This window comes from Rhamphochromis sp. 'chilingali' (genome assembly GCF_963969265.1).
Source record: "Rhamphochromis sp. 'chilingali' genome assembly, chromosome: 4".
Lineage (NCBI taxonomy): Eukaryota > Metazoa > Chordata > Actinopteri > Cichliformes > Cichlidae > Rhamphochromis > Rhamphochromis sp. 'chilingali'.
The window spans coordinates 33,515,266-33,535,139 of NC_137948.1; the positions used below are offsets into that span (position 1 = coordinate 33,515,266).

The 19,874-nt window shown below is 39.8% G+C and overlaps 3 protein-coding genes across 4 annotated transcripts in view; 2 read left to right on the plus strand and 1 right to left on the minus strand.

Annotated features, from left to right (window-relative positions):
• Positions 1–1,007, plus strand: part of LOC308394986 (extracellular serine/threonine protein kinase FAM20C-like) — a gene marked incomplete at both ends in the record, with an annotated part of 34,671 nt that extends 33,664 nt beyond the window's left edge. The window contains 3 exons of the mRNA XM_080879636.1: positions 6–82; positions 185–244; positions 734–1,007. Coding sequence (XP_080735762.1) covers positions 6–82; positions 185–244; positions 734–1,007 — 411 coding nt within the window. The remainder of the gene's footprint in view (positions 1–5; positions 83–184; positions 245–733) is intronic.
• Positions 1,008–2,202: 1,195 nt separating this feature from the next.
• baiap2l2b (BAR/IMD domain containing adaptor protein 2 like 2b) lies at positions 2,203–13,150 on the plus strand. Of its 2 annotated transcripts, XM_080880984.1 has the most exons (15): positions 2,203–2,926; positions 3,030–3,047; positions 3,141–3,216; positions 3,968–4,054; positions 4,737–4,798; positions 5,378–5,449; positions 6,096–6,185; positions 6,350–6,481; positions 8,347–8,451; positions 9,069–9,171; positions 9,373–9,580; positions 10,206–10,271; positions 11,113–11,449; positions 11,561–11,604; positions 12,018–13,150. In XM_080880984.1, the coding sequence occupies exons 1-15, from the start codon at positions 2,873–2,875 to the stop codon at positions 12,091–12,093; spliced, it is 1,530 nt and encodes a 509-aa protein (XP_080737110.1). In that variant the 5' UTR covers positions 2,203–2,872; the 3' UTR covers positions 12,094–13,150. The 2 variants fall into 2 exon arrangements, with proteins under 2 accessions (XP_080737110.1, XP_080737111.1); XM_080880985.1 differs by lacking the exon at positions 3,030–3,047.
• A 1,644-nt stretch (positions 13,151–14,794) lies between these two features.
• LOC308395775 (parvalbumin-7-like) lies at positions 14,795–16,274 on the minus strand (the record flags this gene model as incomplete). The annotated part of the gene is made up of 4 exons (XM_080880762.1): positions 16,209–16,274; positions 15,913–16,042; positions 15,660–15,769; positions 14,795–14,820 (listed from the first exon to the last, which is right to left on the minus strand). Exons 1-4 carry the CDS (start codon positions 16,267–16,269, stop codon positions 14,795–14,797), a joined length of 327 nt encoding a protein of 108 aa, XP_080736888.1. The 5' UTR covers positions 16,270–16,274.
• Positions 16,275–19,874: the final 3,600 nt, after the last annotated feature.

Sequence of the window (19,874 nt, forward strand, 5' to 3'; positions counted from 1 at the left end):
GTAACATGGACAGGCACCACTATGAAACATTTGAGAAATTTGTCAATAATACTTTTCTGCTACACCTTGACAATGGGAGGGCGTGAGTATTTCTGTTCTGTATGTGTTGCTCATATACTGGGCAGAGGTGCTGGTCAGACTGTAACTTTGACATAGCTGACTCTGGATCTGTCCTCTTTTGCAGATTTGGGCGTCACTCCAAAGATGAGCCTTCGATCTTAACTCCCTTAAAACAGTGCTGCAGGTATAAACCAGACCATCACATACATGTAGTGAATTACTTATACATCAGGTAAATATTCAGTTCAGTTTTATCTATATAGCACCAAATCACGCCAGCATTCACCTCATGGTGCTTTATATTGCAAGGATAAAGACTCTACAGTAATAGATTTACAATCAAGACGACCCTTTATGAGCAAGCATTGGCAACAGTAGGGAGGAAAAACTCCCCTTTAACAGGAAGAAACCTCCAGCAGAACCAGGCTCAGGGATGGGCAGCCAGCTGTCGTGGATGGTTGGGGTTGAATGGAGGGAGACAGAACAAAGTTCCTTGGCTTAGTTCAGAAAGTGTGAGAGAACAATCACATTGTACCTTAACCATCAGATGCTGTTCCTCTTTCTCTTTCTTCATCCTATTCTCTTACCCTGTCATTTGGCAATTTTGAAACATCCCAAAGTAACTTCCTTTTTCCATTTATCTTCTTTTTTAAAAACTTTGCTGTCTCTCCAGAATCCGTCGCTCCACTTGGCTACGCCTGCGTCTCCTGACTTTGCCTCAGTATCGATTAAGCGATGTTATGAGAGCGTCACTTTCTCGTGATCCCCTTCACAAGGTGGCCCCACTTCTGGCAGAGCCCCACCTTACGGCTTTAGATCGACGTTTGAAAACTGTCCTAGGAACTGTAAGTCGCTGTCAAAAAGAGCAGAAAAGAAATGACAACGGTGAAGACGTCTTCTATGAGGACATGGCCTCTCTGAAAGACGTGGCCGCTCCCTCTGGTTAGAGCAGTCTCACTTACCTGTCACATTATATCTGTTTATTTCATACTTCTGCAACATGATGCAGGAGTTCAGAGTTATAAAATATCATTTATAGGAGCTATATAATTTTAAAACTCACTTTGATTAGTAACTGTCAGACACATGATGATAAATCATTAACACAATGTAATGCAGTAGTATTGTCATAAATAGGATAACATTTTTCGGGGGCTAGCTAGTCAGTTCCCTGCAATATTATGTGTCCTTCTGCTCTGTGGGCCTGCCTGGTACTGGCTCTTTTTGTATGTGTGTTTTCAACACTTTTGGTACAAAACACCTAATGAAAAGACTTCCGTGTATTTGGTTTAGTGCAGCTATAGCATTAAGTACACCAAACAGTGACTCTGAGTGAATCTGAGCTTTAATTCAAGTTTTCGTCTACATTTAATGTTTTTTCTGTTTTTCTGTTTCTTAACTTGGTTTGTGTTAATAAAATGATTGCTAATAATTCCACTTGAAACTGTTTCAGCTTTATATAAAGAACTCACATGCACTGGCTGAAGATTCAGTGATGATTTAGTTTAGTTTTTTGAAAGGGAACTAACACTTTTCCTGGAAAAGTTCCGCTTATCAGATTGCATCCAAATGCAGACAAAATACACAACAGAAGAATGTTACAGTCATTTCATGAAGTAAAAAGTCACGTGGGGCTGTGAAGAGTAGAGGGGAGCGACCGGAAAACATAGCAGACGTAAACAGCAAACAGAAACCAGGACAGAATAATTGGAAAGAAGAGAAGAAACTTAAAACAAAGTCTAAAGTGGAATACTTTTTTCTCTCTCAAGATTCAAGATTCTTTATTTGTCACGTGCATGGTTATACAGGCAGTGAAATGTGACCTGATACGCTCCTCGACTGTGCAAAGAAAAAAAAGAGAGACAGACAGAACTTTATATACAGTGAATAAGTATATACAAGGAGGACATTATATGCGGCAAGTGGGTGAGTTATGTACATTATATAAATAGAAATGAAATAAGATAAAACAATCTGGAAATTTACAGCTTGTGTACATTGCGAGAGGAGGGTGTTAAAGTGTCTTGTGCTATAGCGAGGCCAGAAGGATTCAGGATGATGAGAATGAGCTAATGAGTCCTGTCTCAGTCACTTAAGGATGATGGGGGTGATTCAACACACGAATGTCCTGAGGATAAAAACTCCTCTTGAGCCTCTCTGTTCTTGTTCGGATGGTGCGAAACCTTCTGCCTGATTTCAGAAGCTGGAACAGTTCGTTGCTGCTCACTCTCTTCTACTCTTCTACTTCCACACATAAATGTCCCCATAGCACGAAAAATGTTTGCATTAAAACTTTTACTTCATTTTGTGAGCTAACTATATTTAAGTAATTTGTACCTTTTTAACACGGAAATTTGTTTCTCGTCAGTCAAACAAACTGTGGCAGGATTTTCCCTCAGGTGTGAGGATACGTCACGGATGGTTAGGCAGCTGGCTGTCCTCCTTCTCCTTTCCTTTCAGGGCTCCAATCAATAATTTACCTTGCTCAGCCGTATCGATGTCAGCTACTCCCTTACCTCTTCTCTTACCCTTGCTCACTTGCTTTTTCCAGAAAAACTGCTGATGACATAAGGGTAAAAGAGCTCATTAACGAATGACTGAAAAAAAGGAGAAGGAACTGTCAGATAGGTGTTATTGGTCTTTGGGAAAACAGCAGAAGCAGTGGGAGGATAGCTGAAGGTGACTTTCTCAGCCCTAAGACGCTGATATACACGGGACAGTAAACTTCTGGGAATACAGACTTTTTACAGAAGTTTAGTTTTTTTCTGACCAGCTTTTTCTCATTTTATCGTTAAACCTGAAATCGATCAATATGTCTGGAGTCAGTAGTGATCAGCTGCACAAATCAACTTTATCTGTCTATTCGGTGAGTTTACATCATGTTTCTTTTGTTTTTGTTCATTGTGTTGAAACCTGGGGACCGGTATAGTATTCATTATTTAAAGAAGGATTTTGTATATTTAAACTAGGCCGGGGCGCACTTGGAGGTGAGTATAAAAATACATTTTAGCGTTACGCTTCAAGTCACTGCTGAGTTCACCTGGTGTGGTGCTCAGTTTGTATTTCGTGTGTTACTGCAGAACTTGATGGAGCACTTCAACCCAGGCCTTCAGAAGCTCGTTGCTCTTGGAAACAGCTACATCAAGGCCTTTCAAGGTGAGCGAGGTTGTGAATGACTGAAAGGAGCAGTTACACTGTGGAGAATGTGGATTTTGTTGTTAGCACTAGTGTAGATGTTGGATCAGGATTGTACAGAGATGATTGAAGTAAAGTCTGCCCATGGAGACCCTAAGAAGGAGGCCACAAGCTGCAATTAAAATCCAAAAAATGTCACAGGATTGTAAATGTCTATCAAGGACCTACTCATTTGTAGAAGTTATTTGGTTAGGAAAAGATATAAAGAGATTTGTACATGTGAATATGAAAATATGATTTGATAAAAATAATCTATTTGATTGCTGACATTAAGCAGAATTTAAAACCTTTTTTTCTCCAGAGATGAGAGATTTTTTTTGTGTGCATCACCTTTTATTTGCATGTCCGAGTTGTCCGACTTTTCCATTGTACATTTTCCAATCTTAATCACGTGTGTCACATTGCATAGTGCAAGCAGCATGCATCATTCATGCATCTCTGTGCCTGATAAAACAATTCAGGCTACCAGCCACAGGGCAGTGGGGCTGTGCCGTAAAACTATACCAAGTGGCACGAGGCTATTCTTAGACCAGAATCACATATCAAATAACACTGCCAGTCTTTTAAAAGTAATGAATAAAAGCAGAACTGTTCGACACAATAAGAAGCAGTTTAAGTGGTTGTGATGTTACTGTAGAGTTTATAGATTTGTCAGTTTGATTTGTCTAAATGTGAAAAGCTACATTTGTCTCTCGATGTCTGTATGTTGCAGCCTTAGGCGTTTGCAGTGAGGCCTATTTCAGCGCTGTGGCTAAGATGGGCGACCAGGCACTTCACACACTTTCATCTCGCTCCCTTGGTACGAGTGTGTGTATTTGTGACTCATTATTAAACAGGTTTCACCCTTGATTTATTGCTTTCATTAGAGAAGCATCGTTATCAAGAGTGCTCTACTGAGACACTGCACTTGCACAAACACAGTCTAGATTTTAAACCACACAAAGTAAATTTCAATTGTACTCTCCTTCTTTTCATACATATAGGCTACATATACGTGTGTGTGTGTATTTACTGATTCTTTTAGCTAGTGTGTGTGCACTATATTTTATGGAAGCTTTCCCTTTGTCATTAGAGATGTGTGTTATCATTCTTCAGCGGTAATTAGCTTTATGCTACTATTAAGACAGTGTTGGCTAGCATACATGTGGTTTCGGTAGGTTGGCTAACTGTGAAGGTCAGGGAACCACAGCGTGACCAGGAGCCCTATTGAGTGGCAGCCACTGAATTATAGATGAGGGCAGTCTTTCAGCTCCACTCAGTTTATTAGCTCAACCGCAATCCTTGACAATAGACAAGGCCGGAGGCGCCCACAGTATATAGGGTTGGCTAACTTTCCACCATCGTAGCAACCGGACTCGTTCATGGCTCAAGTGGTTTTACACTGTGTTAAAGTTTTAGATCAAATTACTGACATTCCCAATAAGATTTCGCTTTCTTCAAATATTTTTCCGTACAGAATTGTTTTTTTTTTCTTTGAACAGGGGATGTCCTGATCCAGATTTCAGAAACACAGAGGAGGCTCACTGCAGAGATGGAGGGAGTGGTTGGTACATTTCCTCAGTAAATGCTGATCCCTGCAGTCTTTAAAATACTACATACAGCAGTTCTACTTCTGTGAATTTAATTTTGTTTGCTTGAAAGTTTTTACCAAACTGAAAATAATGCTTGGTGGGTATTAAGCTATATTTGACAGAATAATAACCGCTATACATTATTTGTCAAATGATGAGTAAAAACAGCTACAATTAGTATTTTGCTTCAATGTAACTTCCCCAGTTTGTCCCCAGATCTTTGAATTTGTGAGTTCAGCATTTATAGGATGCTAGTAAAAGCAGATTTCACTTCTTACAAACTGCTTCATCGAAGTTAGCTACATAAAGCCTCGAGGACACTAGTTTGTCCCTGTATGTTATTTTTCTTTTGACACTAAAACCCCTGTGCCTAATTGTGGTATGAATAATCAAAGCATGGCCTCTGATTACAAAGCTGGCCTGAGGAAGGAGCACATTTGCATTTAGATTTAGTCAAACAGCACAATGAACCTGATAATTAAAGCCTGTGTTTAAACAAGAGGACAGATGGTTCATCACTGTTCCAGTTGAATTCTTTCTTTCTGCTGCAGTTTCGATGGTTCCAGATAGAAGTGTTGCAAGCAATGGAGAAGAATATCAAGTTGGACGAGGAGTATATTGATGTGAGTGTAATGCATTGGGAAAGCTTACGTTTTTCTGCCTGTGAAATTAAGAAAACTTTCTGGACTATTTTAGGTTTTTTGGTTTATGGTAAATAAACCAAACTTTAACAATCCTACAGTGCGACTGTAATAGTTTCAAAATACTATTGCATTCATTTATTTTTTCTTTTTTAATTAACAAAGTACATTTTAAGCTTCCAAGCTTTGTTTCAAGTCAGATCAGCTTGAAATCATCAATAATTAGTAGTTACCCTAAAACTGTCTTAAAGTTGGAACGGGTTAAAAACACAGATGAATAAAGTTTTAAACAAACCCTGTAATCTGTGACAGGAACAGGCCATATTCTTCTCAAGATTTACTTTTAACAAATTTCCTATGTGTGGGACTAATAAGGTTCTCTTATCTTATCTTTAAAAATCACTCCACGTAATTCTTTGAGTGAAAACGGAGCTTCTGGTTCTTTTGTCAGCAATTTCATCTTTGGACTTAATTAGAATAAGAAACAGAGGGGTGCTGCATCGCCAGCAGCACAAGCAGGTGAGAGGACAAAGATGGAGAGCGGTTGACCAGCACTAGGATAAACATGACCTGCTAAGCCTCTTACAATTTTTGTATAGTTTGCAAATAAACTTTCTTTGTGCCGCAGGGCAGTCGCAGAGTGTACGAGCTGGAAGTAAGAAACCAAGCGGAGGCTTTGGAGAAGCAGCTCAGACGGGGAACCTACAGAGACTCTCTGGTAGTTACACAAACATACATAGAAAAATATTATGTGTTGACATTATGCACATTCATATTAATGCACACACAAATACACACACACAGTCCAGTAATACACCTTGTGAGTGTATCATTGTAGGTGCATGCCCTCATGTTCATTGTTCCCTGTGCGTGCGGTTTTAGGAGAACAGTGAATACATGCTGTACCTGCGGCAGAGCCATCAGGAGATCTTAAAGGAGGAGGAGAGGAGGTATCGCTTCTTGGCAGAGAAACACTGTGGCCTCACTCAGTCACTGCTGTTCCTAATTAACAAGGTATTCATACACACTGGCCAACCTACACAGTAGAGTTGATTAACCCTGAGCAGCATCTGTGTGAGATTAAGGTAAAATGGTATTATCTTACTTTTGCCATAATTTATTCAGTACTAGTGCGCTCTTTGAGCTACAAGTGCACTTGTTGCTAAATGTAATGGTGTAACTGGTCAGATCTGTTGATTCAAATGCAATGAAATCAGAAAAATCGAGTTTAAGCAGGAAAAATAAATGTTGTAAATCTGGGAGATTACGGTGTCGGTGTGAAAAGCTCCATTAATAGGTGGGTCCCAAAAAAAATGTTTAACATATGAAATATTTTCAAAAATTTTACGTGTTCAGTATGTAAAGGCCTTAAATCTTTTATTTTTAGGTGACATGATGATGGGTCAGTTTAGTCACCAGTAACCTTGTAACCTGCTGAAAGGCACATTACATACTTTTTAAAGAAATACTCACTACAATCTGCTCTGCAAAACAAGGAACAAAAAACATGTTAGATATAATACAGAAATACAAAATTTTGCTTAATTTATATTTTCTTTTACATTCATCAGAAAAAAAGCTGATGAATGTATTATTATGTAATACAAGTTTCCTTTGAAAGAAAACTTTTGCAGCCTTCAATATAGCCGGTACACTGAACAATAACTAGTTTTTGTAACATTTTGAATATATAATTACTGTCCTGACCGATAAGCTGCATTTCCCACTTCATGGTAGTAGATGGAGCTTAGTATTCTGTGTATCAGCTACATCAGCTGCAATCCATCATGTTGTGAAGGGAAGGCCGACTGCAGCCATCAGCCATGAGCTTGGAGTGCTTTTTCCACCAAGACACTGAACTGCCCAGCCTTTTTATCCCAGTCATGTGGGACCTTGCCAATATCTTGTTCATCTGATGAAACTCACTTCTCAGTGTCATGTGTCTTATTTACTGAAGCAATATGTCTTAGACCTAAACCTAGAAAAACACATTAAGACAATAACAAAATCAGCTTACTATCACCTCAAGAATATTTCAAGGATAAAAGATCTGATGTCTCAACAGGACCTGGAAAAACTAGTCCATGCATTCATCTTTAGCAGGCTTGATTACTGTAACAGCATCTTTACAGGTCTACCTAAAAAAATCAGTCAGACAACTACAGCTCATTCAGAACTCTGCTGCTCGAGTCCTCACTAAGACCAAAAAAGTGGACCACATCAGTCCAGCTCTGAGGTCTTTACACTGGCTGCCTGTCCATCAGAGAATAGACTTTAAAGTTCTGATGCTGGTCTATAAAGCTCTGAATGGTTTAGGACCAAAATACATCAGTGACCTCCTGACCCAGTATGAACCTTCCAGATCCCTCAGGTCATCTGGATCCGGTCTTTTATCAGTTCCCAGAGTCAGAACCAGACACGGAGAAGCTGCATTCAGCTTTTATGCTCCTTATATCTGGAACAAACTCCCAGAAAGCCTCAGATCAGCTGAAACACTCAGTTTATTTAAATCCAGGTTGAAGACTCACCTGTTCTCAGCTGTATTTGAATAAAGCACCAAATCCACACTTTTAAGCTTAAACTTCAAAACTTACATTTTAACTACTGATTTTATCTACTGTTCTGATTTTATCTGTTTTGATTTTTGATCTTATATACTGTTTTGTTTGTTTGTTAGTTAGTTAGTTAGTTAGTTAGTTAGTTTTTAATCAATTTTAAATCATGCTTTTTATTTGTTTTTGTTTCTAATGTCTCTGTAAAGCACTTTGAATCACCTTGTTGTTGAATTGTGCTACACAAATAAACTTGCCTTGCCTAGTCATGTTGCTGAATGATCAAACTGAGATGGAATGAGGCGCTCACCTCTAATCTGTTTTCAGACTGGTGCATCTCTCCAGCAGAAGGCAGACGGATGGAAAGAGAAAGTGAATGACACCAGAGTCTCCAGATCTCGAACACCCACCCATTCAGACCAAGAGGCACAGGTACCAGCACTTTATCAGGTTTACTCATTTTTTTTTAGCCAGTAGGAACATTACACATGAGTATGCCACGCACTATAAAACAAGGTACAGTGGCTGTGGTTTCTTAGCGAAACACTGCACAGTCTGCTGCGTTTGAATTTGTGGAAACATAGGAACAGAAACCAAGTCAAGTCTCACCGTCTTATTTTTCTTATAGTTCAATAAATAAACCAAAGTCTATTTAAAATAATTTATGTTAAATTCACTTAATAAGTGGCATCTGTTATGTTTACTAGCATCCCCAGTCTAGTTCAGCAGCTGTATTTGTATTCTCATGTGTCTGTTCTCTGCTAATAATGTACTATTTGTGCTGTAAAGGTTGCTTAGTCCATCATCTACAGCTGAAGTGCTTCACAGCGAGTGTAAGCACATATTTGCTTGGTTTATTTGTACAACATGGTGTTTAGTTTTTCCAGCATTGGTCTCTGTGGTTCTTTAGAAATCTTGACACTAAATCGAGCACCAGCACCAGATTGTTTATTTATAATCGTAATATTCCTGCTGAAAGCAAACCTTGCTATGCCAGACTTCAAATAAAAAAATCCGATCAGTGGGATCTGTATTCTGTGTCTGCTTAGCTGCGAGGTTCAGTGAGCTCCCTGCTGCAGACGGTAGCCAGAGATGAGGATATGTCCTGGGCCAGGCGGGAGCAGCACGCACTGGGCAGAGTCCCTTCTAGAGGTGGGAGGTGTGCTGTTCTAATTATAAGAGCTGTATATTAATATGTGATTATTTGATAACCTTTGATGCCAGAGAAGATTAGAAGTATTAATTTTTGCTTGTTTATATGCATTCATTCATGCATGCCTAAAATATTCCTATTAATATTCTTTTAATCTTTTTCTCCTCTCTGTTTCTCCTTCATCTTTCCTCTCCCTCCAGCACCGTCTCCCCTCCCCAGCCGCTCTCGCTCCAGTTCAGTGGGGGAATCTTTAGGCCTGGGAGGAGGGAGAGTCATGAGAGCGCTGGTTTCTCATCCCTCCTCATCCAACCCAAAGCTCCTGCCTTTCAACAGGGGCGAGACTGTCATCGTCCTGGTCCAGGAGCCACGCAACGGGTGGCTGTATGGGCGCACTGACAGCAGCCTGCGGTGGGAAATAAACATTTACGTGCATGTGCCGTTTTTGAAATGCTCCGTCTTTACAGTGTTCAGTTATCATCTGCACCCAATCTTAAAATTGATGGCCTTATAAAAAAAAAGTCTCTCACAGAGTTTTTCCAATAAAAGGGTAAAGATGTCAACCTTTTACCACTTTGAGCTCCTAGATCAAGTCACAAATTTGTTTTGCTCATCATACTATTTAAAAAAAAATACAATTATTACTGTAAAACTAAATAATAGTAACTCAAAAGACCAGAAACCAGTAAAACAAACAGAAACTCTGTGATTGTGGCACATCACATCCGTCTCTCATGAAATCTCCCTCAGGGTTCCCCAGATTATCAGCTTTGGGTTAGTTCGCATCATCGTGCGATGCTAAGCCCGAACCATCTAACCATCAGTGTTAGGATTATGAGGGAAAAGATTATTATGTGGGAAAAGGTTGAGAACCTGTGATTTAAAGGATTGCTCTTGTGTTTGGTTGACAGACTACACGAGCGCTGAAAAAAACACAAGACTGAGAATTACAGAGTCTGTTGCTGGAATTAGTTTTTTGATTTATGTAAAGACAGGAAGACACATGATGTTTAATTTTCTGTCTTTTCTCCTCCAGTCAGGGCTGGTTCCCTGCTGCGTACGTGGCCCCTATTGAGGATTTCTCCAATAATTTAGCAACAAGGTAGGAGACAGATACTAATCTCAAATCTGTATGCCAAAATGTTCTTTCTCTGGCATGACACTGGACACCAAGAAAAAAAGATATTGGGGCAAACCACAGGATCTAATCTGTATGATATGTGAATATTTAGGTTGCTGCTCTGGGAGAAGATGTTATTATTTTTGTCTGTGAAGGTTCTCAGTCATCCAGGTCATCGTAGTCAAAGGAGCTTGCAAAGAAAAGCGTCTGGACTTCTTTAAGTTGCTTGAAGACGTTTCACCTCTCATCCGAGAAGCTTCTTCAGTTCTAAGGTCAAATGGTGGAGAGTCCCAGATATAAACCTAGTGTGAGTATCCCCCCCCCCCAGAGGGACAAAAGGACCCCCTAATGATCCTCTAATCGCCTGAGCCAAGGTGTGAAACTGGGTGTGGGTCCCAATCAGCCAGAGTTTCGGGTGTGTTCATTGTGAAACCTGGCCCCACCTTATCATGCGAATTCCTGAGATCAGATGGCCCAGGATGTGAGTGGGCGTTAAGGCGTCTGGGAAGGGATCTCAAAACTGGATTATAGATGGCAGAGAGTTGGTGTCGTAAACCCCCGCCTCTGTTCAAAGATGGTCGCTCACAGTGGACATAGATGGCTTCTTTCACTCCTCTTTCTTCCTCTCCACCATTTGACCTTAGAACTGAAGAAGCTTCTCAGATGAGAGGTGAAACGTCTTCAAGCAACTTAAAGAAGTCCAGACGCTTTTCTTTGCAAGCTCCTTTGACATGTTGTTATTTTGTTATCCTTTAGTAAAATATTCCAGATATTTTTCCCACTATGAATCACTTAAAAGATTCTGCTCCTTTTGCCCCAACAGTGGCAGTTCTCTAAGAAGTCACAGTATGAACAATCTGAATGACAGTGACACCTACGCCGACCAGTCAGAGAGCAAGAGTTACGGAGACGTCCCACCCCCGGCCACACCCAATCGTAGAGCCTCCGTGGACTTCAGGCCTATCTCTCCACTCCCTGAGAAGAAGGGAGAAGAGGCATTGGAGACGAAGCCGAGTCAAACAAGGAGCTACAATGAACATCCACTTCCTCCCCCACCGCCTCCCCCTCCACCAATTCAGAGTGCAAGGAGGAGTTCAGGAGATTTTCGGCCCATTTCTCCCCTACCTGACAGAAAGGGTGGATCAGCATCTGACGTCCAGGTGCTACATGTTTGACTTTAATGAAAATTGTCTCTTTAACACAGAAAAATACGCAACACTTCAGTGCTAAGTGTGGATTTGTATTCATTTATTTATTTGTATTTTTTGTAGGCATTATCACCACATGGACCCCCTGAAAACCCACTGTTTCCCAGGTAATTAGACATGGATTATGTATGCATTTATGGATTATTGTTATGTATTGTTCTGGAAAAAAAAACGCCAGTGCAGCACTGCTTTGCCAATATACCATGATCCAATATATATGAATCCTATGAATTGTCTTCCCAGAAAACTAGATTACACTTGAGAATCTGCAAGAAACATCTTTTTGAATCCCAATTCCCACTGCAAACAATAAACCCCGATCAAAGTTTACTTGAAACAAAGACCTCCACAGAGTGCTCATTGCACACTGTCAAAATGTACCACCCTCAGGCTGTGGTGTGATGTTAGTGTCTAAACCTAGAGTGTGTGCACCTCTGTCTGAGTGGTTTATTGGTATTGGCAGAAAGCAGTTGAGTGCATGTGGTGTTGTATATCATTTTCCATCATCCTCTCATTTCAGAGGCACAAACCCATTCGCCACGGTAAAGCTTCGTCCCACGACGACCAATGACAGATCTGCTCCTCAGATCCATTAATCCATCGGCACTCGTGCATGCAGGGTTTGTTACTGATGCTGTGAGATCAGGTTGTGGAGGCAGGACATACATTTTTGTTAGTGAATGACGTGACATGTCTGAAATGTGAATGCTCTGAGTGAAATGGCCAGAAGGTTTGTACCGTTTTAAGATAACGTATCTCCCATATCAAAGAAGATACTGTAATACACATCGATTAATCAAATATTAAAACCATTGAGTTGATCATAGCATTAATTCAGACAGGCCACAAAGACAAGCTGCGCTGAGCAGTCTCAGCTCACATTAGCTCATCGACATCCCTTTCATAATTTTATATAAGGAACACTGATTAACCTTTGAGTGACTAATTTTTAGTTGTAAAAACTTCCTACTATGAACTTATCAATCCACAGTTATGGTAAATTGTAAGGTTTTATATATCAGGACAGAGTAAAACTAATCTGGACCTTTCTAAGTTTTAAAACTAGCTAAATGCAGCCCAGTTGAACTACAAAACATGACATATTACTCTGTGTCATAATTTCTTTAACAAAAATTAAGCAAAGCTACAGAAAAATGTGAAAAACTAAGCACACAGGTACTTTAATTAAGAGAGTATGTAGCAGCTAGTCGCTGCTGGTCAGATTGACTTGATTAACTAATCATCAGCTGGTGTTACCACCACTATATAGCAGAACACAATGCTACAAACCTCTTAGGAGGGGATGCCCCAGGAAATTCACCCCAAAGTCAGACTTTGCAGAGCTCACACAATTACCAAAAAGCACAGAGCTACATCTACAAGCCTCAGTTAGCATGCTAAATTGTAAAGTTCTTGACAGTACAATTAGAAAAAGACTGGACAGATATGGCTTATATAGAATGGTTGCCAGAAGAAAGCCTCTTCTCTCTAAAAATAAAATATTGCAGCAGAGCTTAGATATGCAAAGTTACATCTGCACAAGACTCAAGACTTTGGGAACAACGAGTGGAGGTGGTTGACCATAATGCACAGCAGTAGGTTTGGAGAAAACCAAACAGCATATCGACACAAAACCCTCCTACCAACGGCACAGTGGTGACGGAGTGATGCTTTGGGCTTGTTTTGCAGCCACAGGACCTGGAAACCTTACAGTCAACCTTGAACTCCTCAGTCAAAGCACAGACCTCAACCCGAAATTCTGCGATCGGACCTTCAGAGAACTATGCATAAATTAAAGCTCACAAATCTCAATAAACTCAGGCAGTGTTACAAAGAAGAGTGGATCAAAGTTCCTCCACAACAATGTTGGCTGATAATGTCACACAATTACTTCACGCTGCTAAAGGTGGTTCTATGGAATCATGTGATGTGCTTTGTTTTCTGACACTGCTTCAGTATTTTGGTTTAGTTTTTGTTACATAAATAATAGAAAGGTGTAATATGTCATGTTTTGTTACACATGACGAACTGTACTTATTTTAGGTTAAAACCTACAAAGGACCAGAAGAGTTTTGCTGCAGGCTTGCGAGCCACTTTGCAACCCGCCTCCACCCCATGGCCTTCTTTCTGACTGTATCTCTTGTTATTAATGTTCACTCTGTTCTGTACCAGGATCCTGTTGCTCCATAGTGATGTGACGCCAAATATAAATTGCTACAATGTCCAAATCAGCCATCCTCCCTGACTGAACTAAACTAAAATGGTTATTTTAACAAACCTTTGTACAGCAATTTGAGTTTGTATGTTAATATTTGTTTGAGTCTGTTGGTAAAAATATTCAGAGAATATTTAAACATTTTTGGAAGTATGCTTGTTGCCAGAAATTTGAAGAAAACACTGATGCTGCGCTGTTTTCTACAGCATTTTATTCATGTGTCAGCACCACGTCTTCAGTCTCTTTACTATGAAACCTGGCTGTTGGCAAAATATTTATATGTGTGTGTGAGCAAGCAACCTGAGAAAGAAGGCATGTTTCCCAAAATGTTAAGCTTAAGCTCTCCACCATCCCAGTGATTGACCTGTTTTGCGATGTTCAGTGTGTTGTATTTGTGTGAGTTCAATGTTGTGTGTTCACTGCGAGTAACAATAAGTAAAGAGACACCTCACGTCAAGTTTTCTTTTTTATTATCATTTCATACTGAGATCTTTTCTCTCTTCACAGCTCTCCTTATATGATTTTATTTACTACATGATCTGATCAGAGGCAGGGGGTGGAGGAGGTGGAGAAGGAGGAGGTGGTTGAGGTGAGGGAGGTGAATGAAGGTGGATAAAGAGGAGGAGTGGGAGGAAAGTGCACTGACATGTGAACATCTAGAAATAAAACCAGTCAAGACACAATGCAGGAAGGAAATTAAGATTTAAGGAGTCTTGAGAACATCTACACCATCTACAACACTAGTACCACCTTTTTTGACCACAGACTATCCTCGCGAAATCATTAAGAATGCTTCTGAAATCCATACAGCATGTGTGGTTAAATATATATATATCTATCTATATATATAAAAAGAAAAATGAAAAGTGAAACTGGTGCCTGTTATGCCTGTATGTTCCTCCTCAGGTGGACTCCCTGTTGGCCTGTTTTTGGTAGTGTTTTGCAGAGAGCAGGCCTGGTCTGACTCCGTGTGAGGGGTCCAGAGCGAGGAAAGGGAGGAAGAGTTTGAAGGTCGCAGTTACAAAATGTGGATGCAGGGACAAAGAGGAGCAGGAAGAACAAGAGGGGAGTTCAGCTTTCCCCTACTCATGCACTAAGGCTTCAAACTCTGAAAAAAAAGAGAGCAAAACAAAAATGTAAATGCGCACAAATGAGTGAAACATTGTCACCATATTCAGTTAAACACCAACAAGAAACTGATCCAAGTATTTCATGGTGTCTGGAACCTTGAACTGTGTTTTTCCTCTGGACCAAAGCTTCTATATCATAAAACAAATCTTTCACCTTTAATACATCAACAGGCCACACTGTTGCTCCGGTTTTCTGCAAAGCAAGTTATCTAACATTTCTCACTCACCCATTCATTCTTGCACTTTTTTATGCCCAATTGCTTTCTATTTAACATTCACACGCTAATGTACACATCAGGAGGTTCACTATCTGGCCCAGCCACACTTTGGTGTATTTTATGGGATTCCTTATACACCAAGCACAAGCATTCATTCCACCTGTCATCCCTTGAAGTCGCTGAATGGTGTTACCATAGCTAACATTTCAGATATTGTGTTTTTATGATTATGTTAAAAAAAGATCAATTGGCAGATTTAGTTTATGACATGTTTATTCCAGTAAACAAATTAGATATTTAAAAGTTGGTGTTAGCTTGCACAGGTGACATTACATTTTTTTTTCTCAGTGTGTCTTTTCTTGCAAACTTGCAAATTTGCTTCGGTCATATTCAGTTTTTCACTAGATGTGAACAATAAGAATCAAGCATTAGAAACATTTTGGTAAAATCTGAAAAATCCCACACAACATACAGCATTTGTGGAAGTGCAGAAAGCCTACTTGCTAGCTCTCCTCCCACCCCGTCCTCATCCTACTCTCATCACCTCTTTGTATCTTTTTGAAGAATAAACTGAAAACATTTTGACACCTTTCTCTTACCATCAATGCCGATCTTGCCATCTCCATCTTTGTCTGCAGCTGTGAGAAATGCTTTAGTCTCAGCGTCAGTCAGATCTCTGCCATCTTTGGAAAAGCCCTTCAGTACAAACCTGAGAAAAGTGCAGGTTGATGCAGAAAGTGGGTCACTGTAGGGCAGCTTTAAGGAACATGTGACATCAGTGTTATATTGCAGAGCTGTATCTTTCATCATGTCTGCTTTTAGCGTGTTTTTGCATCTGTTTGAGTTTCTTACATTAGCTCTTCTTCTTCTATAAATCCGCTACCATCCACATCCAGAACCTGAAAGACCTTCTTGACGTTTTCAGCCGACATGGCCTTCATTCCCACCATTTCAAAGAACTTTTTAGGGTCAAATGTTTCTGCTACAAAAGACAAGGCAAAGATAAAAGATTTTATTACATCAACTCCATGTGCACAGATTTTTTTTAAAAACAGATTTTTTATGGGTCAGCAAAAAATTTAAGGCCAACTTTTGGCACTTTGCAGCGCTGCTGAGAATAACACAGAGCCTCTACAACAGTTACTGACCTGCGAAGGCATCAAGAGCTTTCTTGATCTCCTCAGGTTTTAGCAGATCTGTCATAACCATTTTGTTTCCTGGAGAGAGAGACGGAGAGGACATGAAAGGCACAAAGTTTGGTATTGCATTTCAAAGAGGTGAGTGAGCAGCAGCTCTGCAGCTGAGCTGATGTGATACGAAAGCTGAAAGTAAAATCTAACTCGTTATGTGCACATGTGTTTGGAAATGTATTTTTAGTTAGACAGATGTTGCATTTTACAGAACAGTAAATTAAGAGAAGATTATCCATGCCAACAAACCCAAGGAGAATTTCAACCCTGACTGGCCTGGTAGGAATATCTTTAAGGCATTCGAGAGATGGCCTCTGTGGAACTTGGCACAACGAGAGGTTAATTGAAGGACATACGTTAGAATTTAAGACAGAGACATAAATACAGTCTGGCAAACGCCCATGGAGAGAGACAAGCTTTGTACACTGAAATAAGCACCCAGAATTGCTCTGGATTCTCCGTTATCTTAAAAGTATCACTCTGTCGGAGGGATTTAAGCACTTCTGAGGAGAGACTTTCCTGCAATTTTTTTCTTTGACTACAATTTTGACAAATAGAACGTGTGAAACAGCGAAGCTGAGTTTGTCAAACAGTACTTTGACATCAGTTAAAGTACATGGTATATTTTACAGTTAAAGTAGTCATTGCAGGATAAACTCTGATGGAATTTATGGTGTGAAAAGAGCCTTTTTTAATTCAGAATTAGGCATTAAATTGTATGTTATTAATTGAAATGTCTTCTGTTCTCTGTGTCATGTGTCACAGAGTCACAGTGCAACTAGTTACCCTCAGTTGATGCAGATGTTTTCCACACTTTAATCCAGCAGTGTTAAACACAAGGCCCAGGGACCAGAAGTGGCCTGCCAGTGACTCCAATCTCTGTCTTATAATTACATGACAGTTGATAATTTTAAAACATTTAGTTCTTACATTTTAAGCCGAGCAGCTTATCATGAAATTGCACTTATTTATATGTAGTTAAAATTCTTTATACTGACTAAAAGGGGAGTTTAAGATCCAATATGTGGCCCACAATGTGAAATGATTTTGATTCCTTGCTTTGACATATAAAGAAAATTCCATTAGTTTGTAAAATAACTTTATTAAACCTAAGAAACCTGTCCAGTCATTGTGAAATACACACCACTTTATAGCTGAATAACACAAAGCGTGCTGTAGAGCTGCGTGTGCTCAGTACAAATGTGTAACCTGTTGTGTTTCATGTCTCATCCGCTTGCTCGGTTCTATTTTGTGATCAGTGTCCTCTTAATTGCAGTACATGACTTTAACCTGTAGGTGTCACACCTGAGCTGATCCCAGAGTCCTGTCATTTCAGAGCTCTGAGATCAAGTGCTGAGTTGTCAAGATAGATGTTTGATGAGTGGGTTTTGTGTCTTTAAGAGATGTGAGCTCCTGAGTATGTAAGAGTATATGTCTCACAGTCAGGATACGTGTGCTGAGAGACTTGCAAAGCCCCACCGGGGTCATGTCAGTAGTCCCTGTGCAGATTGCACTATCCTGACCCCTGGAAAATCCCAGGCCTTCCTGTCCAAAGGACAGAATGATAAAAGTAAAAATTCATTGTCATCCTCTTGCTTTCCGTCCAATCAGCTTCTCAACTGTCACCACACCTGTTATGTGTCTGTTTTTGGCAACAAAAACCAATTAGTGAGCATCTGTTTGTGGTTTGTGAAATGTCTTGAGATGTGCAGATTTTTTTTCCTGTCAATAAGATGATGCAAATAGAAAGCGTTGATGCAATGAAGCCATCTCAGGGATAACATTTTTTGCTTTTGGGAACGTGCCACAGTTGTTTTTATTACCTATATCAGCAGTCATACGGTTCCAGTTAGTTGTTGTGGATCTTGTCAGATTTTGTGTTTTGTATTTTGTAAAACACAAAACTAAACATTCAGATGACATAACTGACGTTCTTTCAGCCCATCGTAAAATTCACAGGTTTTGTCCCACTGTTCATGAACTTTGCAACAAGTGTTCACGAGCATGCGCGCTTTCTTTTTCCATGACTGTGCCCTCAAACGTGATGTCACTTGTAATGCAGACAAACTGGGCCTCAGTCGCATAATTCTGTGTTTAAACCACATGTATGAACTGTTTCACACTCAAATCCGACACAAAGAGACAAACGAAGAAGGCCTGGCTATCTTTTAAAGTTTAAACACACATTTTTCATCAATAATAATAGTTGTAGTTGTGATAATCATAATAATTTCATTTCAGATATTATGTGTATGTCTCTAAAAGAGCAAGAACAAAAATGCTCAAAATAACATGAAGGATAATATATAATATATATGTATAATATATTGAATAACATTCTGATAGGCTGAACGGTGATACAAAAAAGTACACATACAGAGCCCGAGGTAACTGGGTTTCCTTATGGGGTGGGTAATTGTGTGCGCCCACTTATTTCAGTGTGCAGAGTGACAACGTTTCTGCTCACATATTATGAATGACACTCGGTGACTTTATTTAACTTGCAGTGAAGGATGTGCATGCTGTGATGGATATGTGGGGTTATATTTTAGTATCATAACATAACAGACCTTCACTGAGGATTGAAAGCCACTCTTGCCTGCGTGTGTGCTATAAATAAGTCGTGTTTCTTTAGAAAAGTAGATACAGTTCTAACCAGAAACTTAACATTTTTATTTTAATTTTTTTCTGGTGGCGTTAATGATTTGAAAAGCAGATCAGCATAATACCCTAAAGCACATATAAATATCTGCCAGTTAAAGTTCTGAGTCATGGCACAGAAAAGTGTATTGTTCAGTGAAGCGTGTCTTATTTAAGTCCTCTTTTCAGAATACCAACAACACCTAAAATCATCTACAGCAGACATTAGCTACTGTACTTAAAGTTACTTAAGCACACAGCTGCTGTGCCACTGACACCTGTTCTTGGTGAAACCTGAGCAAGGAAACACCCACGAGACCAACACCTGCTGCTAACATTACCTTTTATTTAAAACAAGCTACTGCAGAGGAGCGAAAACCAAACTGAAACCACCAAACATCCCCATATTTAACAATTTGTGGATTGATTTCAAAAAGATATATTTACATAGCTTGTTATTCTTCTAATACTGTATGACTTTATTGACTGGACCTTTTCACTTTATCAAGTTGTGTTTCATAGGCCTCGCAAATCCTGAATCAATGGTGCTCCTGATTGATTTTCTTAGTCGAGTTTCTAGCGGAGCGTTCGCCCTCAGGCTTACACAAACACACCCCCGATGCACATCCTGCAGCTACAAACAGTTTATCCCCATGTGTCATTCATATCTTGGTAATTTACAACTATTTCACTTAGCTGAAGTCTCTCTGCTTGTCACAGATAATCCCCGAAAAAAATTGCAGTTAAATCTTCAGCTTCCAGTGTCCTATGTGTGGTCTCTTGCACCTGTAAATGTTTGTGTGTGTGTTTATTTATTTTCTGTCTTACCTGAATAAAGGGGTGGATGATTGCAGCTGAGAAATAAGGCAAAACAAAAGGTGATGGAGAGGAATTGGAGCAGAGAGAAGACAGAAGGGCAGGAGATGGAGGTAAGATGAGCAAGATGAAGGGGGGGACGACACAATATGACTTTTATAGCTGCTT

Bases quoted from the DNA above. Each gene is read 5' to 3' on its own strand.
- baiap2l2b (XM_080880984.1), top strand. From the start codon at position 2,873: ATGTCTGGAGTCAGTAGTGATCAGCTGCACAAATCAACTTTATCTGTC. The intron at 3,217-3,967 runs GTGAGCGAGGTT...TGTATGTTGCAG, and splicing joins CTACATCAAGGCCTTTCAAG to CCTTAGGCGTTTGCAGTGAG. The intron at 5,450-6,095 runs GTGAGTGTAATG...TTTGTGCCGCAG, and splicing joins TGGACGAGGAGTATATTGAT to GGCAGTCGCAGAGTGTACGA.